This window comes from Cariama cristata, unplaced genomic scaffold (assembly GCF_000690535.1).
Source record: "Cariama cristata isolate BGI_N322 unplaced genomic scaffold, ASM69053v1 scaffold12348, whole genome shotgun sequence".
Lineage (NCBI taxonomy): Eukaryota > Metazoa > Chordata > Aves > Cariamiformes > Cariamidae > Cariama > Cariama cristata.
The window spans coordinates 1,862-13,975 of record NW_009632940.1 but is presented as its reverse complement, the minus strand read 5'-3'; the positions used below and the strand labels follow the sequence as shown (position 1 = coordinate 13,975).

Here is a 12,114-nt window from a genome sequence, read left to right as displayed (position 1 = left end):
TTTGATAGTTGACTCAGATGGGAGGAAGGATGGAAAGTGGTTGGGATAGGGATGGAGAGTGGCAGGAAATTATAAAACTTCTGGATCTTATGAAATCACTCGAGTTCTGTGTTGTCAGCTTTGGAAACATCTGCATTTGGTGACTGCTACTTTTATAATGGCTTTGTTCAGAGGTGCCGTATCCAGGGACCTCTCAGTGATGAAGTTGCATTGCTTACTGACATCCATTACGTGTCTTCCTCATCTGTGGAGAGGGATGTGCAGTGGAGTTCTGGTTTTGGAAGGTAAAGGAGATAGATGTGTGTGTTTTCAAAATATCTGCTGTTACATGTTTGTGTTGATAAAGGGAAGGCTGAAGTAGTACACTTATAGTGGGAGCAGGAGATGATGAGTTTTTACAAAGAGAATTGATTTCTCAGGGCACTCCCTCCATAGTTGTGGATCATAGGGTACTTTTGCCTCCGACATAAAGCAGTTTTACCCTGGTTGCAGTGAGTTACTTTTGTTAAGATCCAAGTTGTCACCTGCATCTTTGTTTCAGACTTCAAGGGATTTTTTATTTTTCGTTATTATTTTTTAAGGGAGTCTGAACTCAACATGTATCTTAGACTTTTATTTTTAAGGAAGTTCTAGAAAGCTTTCTCTTTCTTAAAGGTAGTAAATTTGTACACTGACTGTTTAAATGCATTTGGTATGTAATTTGTTTTAACAGAATAGTTTTATATTTTCTGTTTTACTGATTCCTTCTTACTTTTATAGGAAAGATTTAATACACAACTTTCTTACTTTTTAATTAAACTTTTTTTAATACTTTACCATCTTAGGATGAATATTTAAACAACAGTCTTCAGTCTTGCTTCAAAATGTCCCTGTGTGCATCTTCTCACAAGGACCTGTCTCAATTGCTGCCACTTCAGGATATTGGATGCAATAAACCAGAAATTAAAAACTCACCCCCTGGTATCGTCTCTCCAGTTCCCTATACCTGTAATCAGTCCATGTTGACAGCAGAACACAGTCCAGTCTATATTCCCTCATCTTACACGGAAAACAGACATGAATATTCTGCAATGGCATTCTGCAGCCCTGCTGTGATGAATTACAACATTACCAGCAATTTTGGTGATTCAGAGAGTGCATCTGTGAGGCAAACGTCAAGCCCCAGCGCGTTATGGTCTGTTCCTGGCCATCTCTCCCCTCTGACATTGCACTGTCAGTCATCGCTTCTGTACGCAGAGCAGCCAAAGAGTCCGTGGTGCGAAGCAAGAACAATGGAGCCAGTGCTGCCTGTGAGCAGGTCAGTACTACTCGTTTCTTTAAAACTTTGCTGAAAATTTTTTACAGTTTATTTAGTTCTTTTAAGACTTTTCTTTTTATATGTGACTTCTATGTGTTGGTCTCTCTGAAAAACAAACAAACAAACAAACAAAAAAAAACCACAAAAAACCCCAAACAAACAAACAAACAAAAAAAAAAACAAAAAAAAAAAACCAAACCAAACCTAAAAAACCTCCACCAAACACCAAATCAGTCCTGGGTTTTGTGTTTTTTTAATAACTTCTGAAATAAGATTTTTTCTTTTCAATAGCTCCTTAGAGAACGATACACCAACACAAAGCACTACAAATGTCTTCAATGTGGGAACTGTTTACTGTGTATAAATAAAAGTTCAAGACTTCTAGGTACTAGTTTACGTGATAAAAATTAATTTCACTCTGGCAAATTAAATCCTTTGAGTGAAAGAAGTAAAGGTTCATTCTTTTCTCCTTTTCATACAATGTTGTTTGAATTCCATTTTATCTGGATCTTTTTTTACTGCATCTAATAGTTGTGGCAGTTTTTCATGAACTTAGATTTTAAGGGAAATGTTTTCTTTGTTTCTTGGCTTTATTGTTAACAGTCACACAGCAGCATGCATCATGTTCAAAAGGGTGCTGCTACTGAATAGGTCTGACATTATTTCTTGTTGCTGTTCTCAACTGCCTTTATAAAAGCATTGTGAACAGCAGATTCACGGGCTAAATTTTCTGCTCTGAAGAAACTGTGTTTGCAAAAACATGTTCCCATTTTGCACATTTACTCATATTACAAACCATAAGCAGTATGTAGATCATCAGCTGATGAAATTACTCCATTCATGGGCACAACAGCTGTTGGATGGATAAAAGCTCAAGGTGTTGCAGGTGCTGTTGCTGTTTTAGCAGCTGTATGTTTATTCATAGGGCCCCTTATTTAACTTCAACAGTCATTGTCAGTATGAAAAATAGCGTGTCCTGGCAACAGTTTTAGTTCAATTGTTAATAAAGGATTTGTACTATTTTTGAGACTACCCACATTCCTTCTGCAATGGGTGGGCCTTATGTTGTCTGCACAGGGCTAAGGCATGAGAAATACATCTACTTCTGACTTGTAGGCTGCAGAGATCTTCAATCCAGCCACCTGACTAGTCTGTATTTGGATTTGGCAGAGAGGACCAGGCAGTTCTGGAGTGCAAATCTACTTTAAATGTAGGTGTGTGGATTGGGAGAGGCTGTTTGGGTAGCATTTATATACAGAATTCCCCAAGCAGGTCTAATGTGAATAGGGCTAACATCCAAACTGTTCTGGCTTTGGTTAATGTTTCAAAACTTTGACAGCCCTGGGAAGGCTGCTGTAGGTTAGTGTTTGAAGCTGTCCAGATCATGGGACAGCAGCTGGAATAACCCAAGAGCAAGAGCACCTCATCTGATGCTCTGCAGGGTGCTTTCTACATAGAGGGATGGGAAGCCAAACCTGCCACACTGGAGTTTGAGTAAATAAGTCTTCTGCCATTTGTATAGATTCATAAGGACTATTGCTCTTGTAGCTGATAGTGACCTAATTTAAAGAGGAGAAATCAATGAAATATGGAATCTAAATTTATGGATGATCTTTATTGTTCAGCAGCAAGTAACTACTGTGTTGCTTGGTAGCTGGACAAATGAGCAAGTGGTTCATTTGTCTTGGTATGATGCATCATAACCCCCTTTTTTTGTATAAAATTGTAAAAAAGAAAACCAAAATTAATTTGACATGGAAACACAAAAAGCAAGAGCTATAATTCCCTTATTGTGGATACCTGTCCTGAAATAAGACTGTAAAGAAAAAAAAACCCTGTGTTTCCTTTTGCCTTATCCATTGGTGAGGTCTTAAATTAATGCCATGAACATTATATTTATTGCCATGGGAACAATGACTGTGATACTACGGATTCATGGATTATACCTTGAAGGCAGAGTTCTTGGAATTGAAACTTAAAGGAATAGCTCTGGGGGAAGGGAGAGACTAATGCTGCAAAATGTAAGCAATTTTAAACAGCATTGTAGTTTCAGAGAGGGGATTTTGTTTGAAAGATGAGCAAGAAAGCATTACTACATATTTAGACCTGTTACACCATTTATTTTCTCTTTCAAAATAAAGCAAGAATCTCACCATGAGGAGTTTCTTTTCCCTGGGTGTAAATTTCCATTAACATTAGCTAAACTAATGTGGTCCACTTTGCTAAAGCTCATCACTGTGTAATTTGGATCTCCTTGTAGATCGGCTCAAAATAAGGAACCTGAATTGTCGGCATTCGCTTTCCTCACAAATATATTCGTTATATGGATACTGAAGAAATTTATTCAACTTTGTTAAAAGCAAATGTCATGCAGTGTAGTGTTACTTTGCACCATTAGTTCAACAAAAATGAATTGTATTCCATGTAAAAAAGGATGTGAATTTTTAGAGTTCACTAAAATGTGAATTTTAGATGTGAATAGTTTAGAGTTCATCTTTTTGTATGAAATGGCAATAATTCACTGATAAAGACTCTGCTATATTTATTTGTATTATAGTTCCTGTACCTAGTGAAGACAATAGTCTTGTAATTTTTGTTGGTGCAGGATCACTCAATTTATATTAAAATGACATGAAGAGAAAAGGAATGTGACAATGTAATTATGTTCTATTTTAAAGTAGTCTGAATTTGATTTCTGTCTTCATCCCCTAAATAAAAAGATTTTTATTAAAGAAACAAAAGATTTATTTTCAAAATGAACAGATATATTACTTTCTAAAAAATATTAGGAGACTGTAATGAAGTTGCCAGAGTGATATTTCTGGAACTTAATTTGTTCTTCTTATCTATTATTTTCCTTGTGCTTCTGACTAATTGCAGGTGAAGCATGTAAGTAAAGGTTTTTGGGTACACTGGCTAGCAATGCTTGCTTAATTAGAAATTATTTAGTAACTTTGTCTTGTTCAGTGTGAGCTAATATCATATTTATACATTGCTTAAACTCTACTCTGAAGCCATAATTACTTGCATTATTCTCCTAAGCTTTTTTTATTGTACTTATTCTGTAGAGCACTTAAACGTATCTTGAAGTCTTTTTGAGGTGATGGGTTGGCATCTCCATTTTATGATGGAATAGTTACAGAGATTAAGCAAAAATTCGTCTCTTAACTTTGAGATATCTATGACATGATTTTCAGCACAGTAATCAATGTCTGGAGTGCAGCAGAACCTGTGCTTTGGAAATATAAATATTCACAGTTGTGTGGTATTAACAATTCCAGAAGTTATAGTGGAAGGAGTCTCTATAAAATGAGGAAGATAAAGATTGAAAAGTAATCTTCAGCTGATTTTTGCTCATCATCTTGCACACATTCTGGGAGAGAAAGGAAGAGCCTTCATCCTACAGCTTGGGCTCGTATGGGATCAAATTATCTCCAGGCACTGAATGAGCCGTGGCCTGTGGGAGGGAGGGAAGAGTTATAAGAAATTATAAAATCTGGACTATTAATTTTTGACTTAATGGAGTCTTTTATCAGGAGTTTTTTTTCTCCCTTTCTTTTTATAATGTACAATAGTTTAGGTTTTAAAAAAACCTGACAGACAACAAATGCTATGAGCAAATCTCGCTACTTTCTAGGTCAAATCCTTGCCATGCTTCTTAATTTTTAATAAAAAAATTGAATTTAGTTTCAAGTTTTCCGGGTGTGGCATATGCATCAAACACTTGCTGTGGCAAAGCTAGAAGTAATTAAAGAGACACGATAGATACTGAATAACCTAAATAGTCTGGCTAATGCCTTCTCCTTTAGGATAATCATCTTGTCACTGTTGATGACTAATAGAAAATCACTGACTTGTTACGTTCAAAAAAATCTTAATTCTTTTTATGGAAACATAATATCTTTATATAGAAACCATGATCATAAAATAGAGAGGAGTCTTAGGAGGCATGAAGTGATAAATCTTTGTTCATGTGGTTCCTCGGTAGCAGCCAGGGTACATCCCCCATTTTCCTGCATCCTTTGATGCAGGAGCTTTGTGGGCATCCAGCCAGGTACCGCCAGTTCATCTGGAGGACCTGGCAGCTCGTTCATTTGCTGAGCATGCTGGAGTGCCCCAGTCCCAAGAGTGCTGGGAGGTGGTCTCTAACCACGTGTGGGTCTAACTTCTCCGGTTTGCTGTTTGTGGATACACTGTCTGATCACCAGGTTCTCGGGGTAAGGAACATGTGCCTTAAAGCTCTCGACTATTTCCTAGTTCAATTGTCCTGAAAGACAACAGTAACAAAATGATTGGGTTTGAACCTCTTACTACACTGCTGCAGCTATTGCAGATGAGCAAATTTGATGCCCGTTGGGTCTGCAGAGGGAATTTGTTCCAGGTTGTTGCTCTGTGTGCAAGCTGTTTGCGACAGTCTGCGGAAGTCACGCAGCTTGCATGTGTGCAGGGTCACTGTCATTAAACTATTAAGCAGGGAAAGAAAAAGTGGTTTTTTTGAAACACTTGTTATGGCTGGAAGGTAAGAAACCAACACTCCTCAGTGAGATGGTACGGTGTGTGCTTTTTCTGTATTTTCATCGGTAACATCTTGGTGCTTTAACAAGGACAATAAGCATCGCTCTCTACAGCATATCATTCAGTTACTGAGATGCTCTCTAGCTGATTTTGATTCTCTTCTGACTCTCACAGTTGCATCATGATTCCCAAGTAGAGCTTAAAAATATACCTCTTCTACTAATGTGAAACGCAAAATTACTTTTTCTTCCAAATACAGGGAAACAGGAAGGAATAGCAATGCTTTTTCCTCCTTGTGTTAGCAGCATATTAGACGTGTGTGATACAGTCCCTTTATTTTAAGGGAGGGTTCCCCCACACTGGTCTTCGCAGCATGGCAGAAGGGGAAATAACTTAGCGATTCAGTAATCCATTAATGGGGGTGGTGGGGTGGTGCTGGTGTAATCAAAGACCAGGCTTGTTAAACATCTAAACACCCTTATGCCCTGGAATATCTGAATGAATTAACATTTTTTAAAAGCTTGCAGTAACTTACTTGTACAACAAATACCTTATTCTGTTTTGGAAATTGCTCAGAGAATCACCTTTTTTCCTTTCCAGATTTTCTACTAGGAAATTGGAGCACGTTCTGCTTAAATTCTTATAAACTTGATGATTTTTGGTTGGCATGTGGGTGTGTTCGTCCTTACCTCCTGTCATGAAACTGGTACAAAGTCTACTTTTAATAAGTTAGTTCAAACCTCTTTGACAGCACTTTCAGCATGTTTCTACTCTTCTGTTTAAACTTGCCTTTGTTGGTGAACCGGTTTCTTCTGCCCTGGCAATGTACCCTTGTTCTTTAGAAGTCGTAAACTGTGCTACCTGCTGTCTTATCCCGACTGATATGTCTTCTCCTCCCTAATCCTGCTGGAAGGCGGGATGAGGAGAATTCTACAGTTTCTCACTTCTGCCTCTGTGCTCAAGTTTATAAGTTGACTCTACAGCTTTCCTTTTGTCAAACTGCGGCTGAGAGTTTGCACATGACACCATTTTCTTTCTATCTAGAAATTGTATTGACCATGAAGGTAAGACATGCTGAAACCACCAAGAAAATGAGGTCCAGAGAAAAAAGTACACAATGGATGTGTTTCCTATACCTAAAAACTACTTTACTGATAATCTAAGTTCCTTTCCTCTTGCTGTTTGTTTACAGGATCTTGGTGTCAGGAATTGGCTGTTATTTCATGGTTTTATCCTGTTCTAATTTTAATCCAGTCACTGAGAATAGTTCCAGTAAGTTGGAACTATTTGCAGTGCTTCAGAAATGCAGATATCTTACTAATTTATATGGAGCAATAATTTTTTTAATGTATGAAAGTATTTTATTAATTGTGTTTCTCTGTTCTTGTATTCGGACTTCTTTTTATTTAGCATTAGGGTGATCAACATGGGTCATCACTTTAAACAGAAAACTTTGTCTAACATTGTGAGTTGATCTTGTAGGCTGAGATTCACATCTCAAGATATTTGTCTCCAGCATCTCATTGAATGAATAAAGCCTTGTTTAAAGGATGAAATACTTAAGACTATATGTGTATTGCTTCATCTAGAATTTTGCCTTGCTAACAGTACGAAGCAACTGCAGCTCTGTTCGTGGCAGTGTTTATCACATCAGTCCGAGCTGTCTGAGCTTTCATTTTCCATGCAAAGCTTCCTGAAGGCCAAGTCCACTTGGCTCACAAAGTCCTGGGCTTGTACATTTCCAAGAATTCTTCAAGATATGTCAGCATTCCATATGATTTTCCCAGAGTTTGTGTGAATGACACATCAGCAGTCCAGTTTTATGCCTTTGAGTATTTTAAGACTTTGTAGTCTGTTGTCATTGAAAGCTCTGCGATCAGATTATATGCTTTAAATAACCTTATCAGAAAAAGGCTTAACAGTGTTTCACACTATCCTGTACTCAGTAATAAGAAGACGCTATAGAGAGAGAATAGAAGACTATGGAAAATAATGAAACTCTTCGCAATGTAGATTAATTTTTTCCTCTTTTATAACAGATGTTTTTCTTTTCTGTCAGAGAAACATTAAAAAGAAGAACTAATGGCAATGAATGTACAAGCCCAGTTGCAAATAATCCTGGCTCAAAAAGGGATGCTCACTTCTGTGCAGTCTGCAGTGACTATGCTTCAGGATACCACTATGGGGTCTGGTCATGTGAAGGCTGCAAAGCATTCTTTAAAAGAAGTATTCAAGGTAGGAGAATCAGCTTGTGATAACTTTGCTCAAATAAGTTGTTTCATATGATCAGGGGCTGCAGCGATTGATCTAGTAATGAGTTGATCTAAAATCCTGGTGTATGGTGCTGCGTGCTGAAAATAGAGCAACGCATGATTTGACTACTTTATCTTTTGGCTCTTATGTTATCAAGATCTGGAAACATTACAAAGTGAGCAATTTATTTCTTTAGAGGAGAAGTGGAATACGTGGCATTGGGAGGCTGTGCAGCAAAAGCCTCAGTGGGATGGCACTGCAGACTTCTGAATCTGATTGCAGTTTGTGTCCCAAAGTAGGCATAGTAATTGTGACTTTGTTATAATAGACACAGTTAAAGTAGGGAATTGTCTGGAGACTTTGCTTGCCAGAATCTATTCTTGACAAGAGGATATTGCATGGAGATGTTGAGTCATAGCATATAATACCTACACACTATGTAGGATATAAAAATACGTGTAGCAAGTATTAGGTACAAACCTGATTATTGTTACTTCTCAGCCCTCCACCTCCCAGAGCCTACATTGCAGTACTTCATAGTCTGCCAGATCTCTCTAAGATTTCCACTTCAGTGTTTAAATTCTTAAATATTTGGTATTTAGTTCAAATTTGTTGAGTAGCTGCAGTATGAAGTAAATGTAGGTCTCCATGTTTGTTATCACAGCCTATGGGCAGTGACTTATGATCCATATTGCAGCTTTGGACCACTTCATTTCTTTAACCTTGGCTCTAGTTATCATGTTCTTTGGCCTCATCTGGGGCCTGTTGGTGCAAACTTAATTGGATTGACATTGGCACTACATGCAGATACTAACACAGAAAATCCTGTCATTTTTTGGTCTGTAATGTTCCCTTCCTCTTCTGCACACAAAGCCTTTAACAATCTTGAGATATTTTCTTTTGGCTCAATATGGCAGAATTGGTGTCACCAGTAGAATCAAATTTAATTCAAAACTTCTTTACCTTTTCAATTTATTGTGCAAGTTCTGCATGAGTGAATAACAATTTCTATAAACTCGTGCAAGTACTTTTGATTTCTAAAATAATTGAAGAGAACTTTGTCTCCAGTTTGTCACCAATGGAGACTGAATTTGATCTCAAAGTGTTTTCTGTCAGGAAAATTATTTGCCTGCTCTGCATCTCTCATATGTGCTTTGGCCGTGAAAAAGTTGCCCATTGTGGCCTTTTGTACACCTTAATATACCCTGTCAGGTAACGTTTGTTTGTAATTCAAATAAATGGAAGTAAGTTCTTGGCGTAAAACACTGTCAAGCACTTGATTGCAACTGTTGTTATGAAGGATATTGCTTATAAAAATAAAAAACTTCTCGGCCTACCATAGACCAAAATGTTGGACTGATGTCTAATTAAAATTAGATGGTATGACTGAGCAACTGTGTGTGGTCTTCTCTGCTTGTCCAACTTTGTAGTGTAGTATATTCATCCCACATCTCTGAACATCTGTCTGCAAGCTAAATTATCCCAAGGCCACTGGAGCTTTAAACCACTTTATACTCCTGTGTGCTGGGTTATAGTGCAACAGAGAGCTTCCTCCTCCTTTCCCCCCATGTTGTGTGAAGAGTGACAAACAGTAATTTGTTTTTCAGTCATATCTGCCAGTAGGAAATGGGACAAACTGTAACCTGATCTCTTCTTTTTAAGATTGTTGGTTCAAAAATTCAAGGTTAAAATTATTTTAATTTTGCAAGGAAATAGTCACAATGGTTCAGTTAAATAATTACTCTTGGGGACATGAACTCTTGGACTTGCATCAAAACCTCTACTAGCTGTGTCTTTGACTGATCTATTCTTAAAGTTTGAAAAAATAACCTAAAAAACAACCTGAGAGAAAAGACATTAGGAAATGTAAATCAGTGAATATTTTTTCCATCCTTTGGCAACTACTGCAAGAGAGATTTCCAGTGTTTGGCAGGAGATGATTTGACTGTATCTACACCAAGAGCATACTCAAGTCCAGTTTACAGTAATAAACCTTTGGACTGGATTATTGATTAATGAAATAGAATAATGTAAAGGGGCTTGGGTGGAGACGAGGTGAGATGGGAGAGAAGGAGAAGAGAACAAAAGAGGCTGTAGTGGAAACTGATGAAAATAAGAGAAACACTTGCCCAGAATATCTAAAAGTTATACTTTTTGCTTGTACTTTTCTTTGTACTATACAGTATGCATTATTTTATACTAGTCTTCTTTCTCTCTTGGGCTGCTTTTTTTTATTAACTTTGGTTCAGGGTCAATCCTCCAAAGGCTTCTTCATTCCTGGAACTCACCGTGTCAGAAAGTTCAGTAAATAGAGCTGTAGTTTACTTAAATCTTTGCAGGACTGAAGCTGTGTGCATTGCTGTTTTCAACTCTGCTGAGGAAAAAAAAAACCTACTGTCTGCCATTTGTAGAGTCCCAATATACAGTAAGTTGGAAGTTGGGAGCAAATTTCCACAGGACCATATGTCCCATTTTCAAAAATGAGTTGATATTCGAAGGTGCTTGGTTATCTAACAGTCATCACTAAAAGCTGGTCTATGTTGTCTGGTTACTTTTTGAGGCCATAGATTGAAGTTTTCAATACAGGATGAATACACATTTTATGCATCAGTTAAACTAACGGAGCTTAAATATTTGCATATGAAAAAGTTGAGATGCTTAAAACCAAGAAGGTCCTGATTTGGGAAATAACCAAGAGAGACTTTAGTCTGGAGAAAAGAAGGCTGAGGGGGAGACCTTATCGCCCTCTACAACTACCTGAAAGGAGGTTGTAGTGAGGTGGGGGTTGGTCTCTTCTCCCTGGTAACTAGCGATAGGACAAGAGGAAACGGTCTCAAGTTGTGCCAGGGGAGGTTCAGGCTCAATATTAGAAAGAACTTCTTCACTGTTAAGAGTCGTGAAGCATTGGAACGGGCTCCCCAGGGAGGTGGTGGAGTCACCATCCCTGGAGGTGTTCAAAAAACGTTTAGATGTGGTGCTTCGAGACATGGTTTAGAGGGCATAGTGGTGTCAGGTATACGGTTGGACTTGATGATTTTTGAGGTCTCTTCCAACCATAATGATTCTATGATTCTATGACTGTTGGAGATGTTAAATTTTCTCTTCTTACTTTGCTGCAGGACACAACGATTACATCTGCCCAGCTACCAATCAATGCACAATAGATAAAAACAGGCGCAAAAGCTGTCAGGCATGCCGGCTACGGAAATGTTATGAAGTGGGAATGATGAAATGTGGTGAGTTTTACATGTCTGTGTTGTTTGCTTGCATTTTGCTGGCTTTTTTTTTTTCTTTCAGTCAATTCTGTGTAGCTTTTTTTTTTTTTCTTTTTTTCTTGGAATCCTAAAAAGGCACAACAGGCAATTAGAGCAATATTTAAGCTGGTTTTATAGGAAGGAATGTACCAAATCTTAAAGCAGAGGAAGACTTTTCATTTTCAGAAGAAAACCTGTGGGAAGGAGTAAGATGTAGGTTAAGCATGCGAAAACCATAGTACCTCTGCAGAGCTCTGTGAAGGTGGTTTACTTGCATGCTGGGTTCTGCAGAATGGGAACCTAAGACCTGCTGCTGCCTGAGCCTCAAACCAAACTGAAATCCCTTCTAATAGGGGGTAAATGAACCTGTACAGTGCTCTGCTGGTTGAATGTGATGCAAGAACAGCAATGCTGCATCAACACAGTAGTTAATTAACCCAGGATCCTGCCTCCAACAGTGGCAAGAGCGAATGCCTCGGGAGAAGTGTAAGAGCGAGACTAGCACCTAAGTGAAACTACTGCTGACAACTCTCAGCTTCCAAAAATTAGCAGTTGGAGACTTCTGGTCTAGAAGAGCTTTCTTATCTTTCATAGGTCTTAATATGTTAATAGAATGGCAACTTTTCCATTGTCATTCCTTTTAATCCTGTAAAGTCTTAGCACCTACCACATCCCATAGCAGCTTGACCGCTTGTCACGTGAAGAACCACCTCTCTGGTTGCCAGGCTTTTTGTGGGTCAGGGAAGGGAAGGCAGTGCGTGGGCTGATCTGTGTTTGAACAGGCCATTTTCAGCT

The 12,114-nt window shown here is 38.2% G+C and overlaps 1 protein-coding gene across 1 annotated transcript; it reads left to right on the top strand.

Annotated features, from left to right (window-relative positions):
• Positions 1-863: 863 nt before the first annotated feature.
• Positions 864-11,301, top strand: LOC104166585 (estrogen receptor beta-like; the record flags this gene model as incomplete). The annotated part of the gene is made up of 3 exons (XM_009706571.1): positions 864-1,297; positions 7,872-8,047; positions 11,185-11,301. Coding segments are annotated over exons 1-3 (727 nt in total), but the record flags the coding sequence as incomplete, so codon positions are not given.
• Between the last annotated feature and the right edge of the window lie 813 nt (positions 11,302-12,114).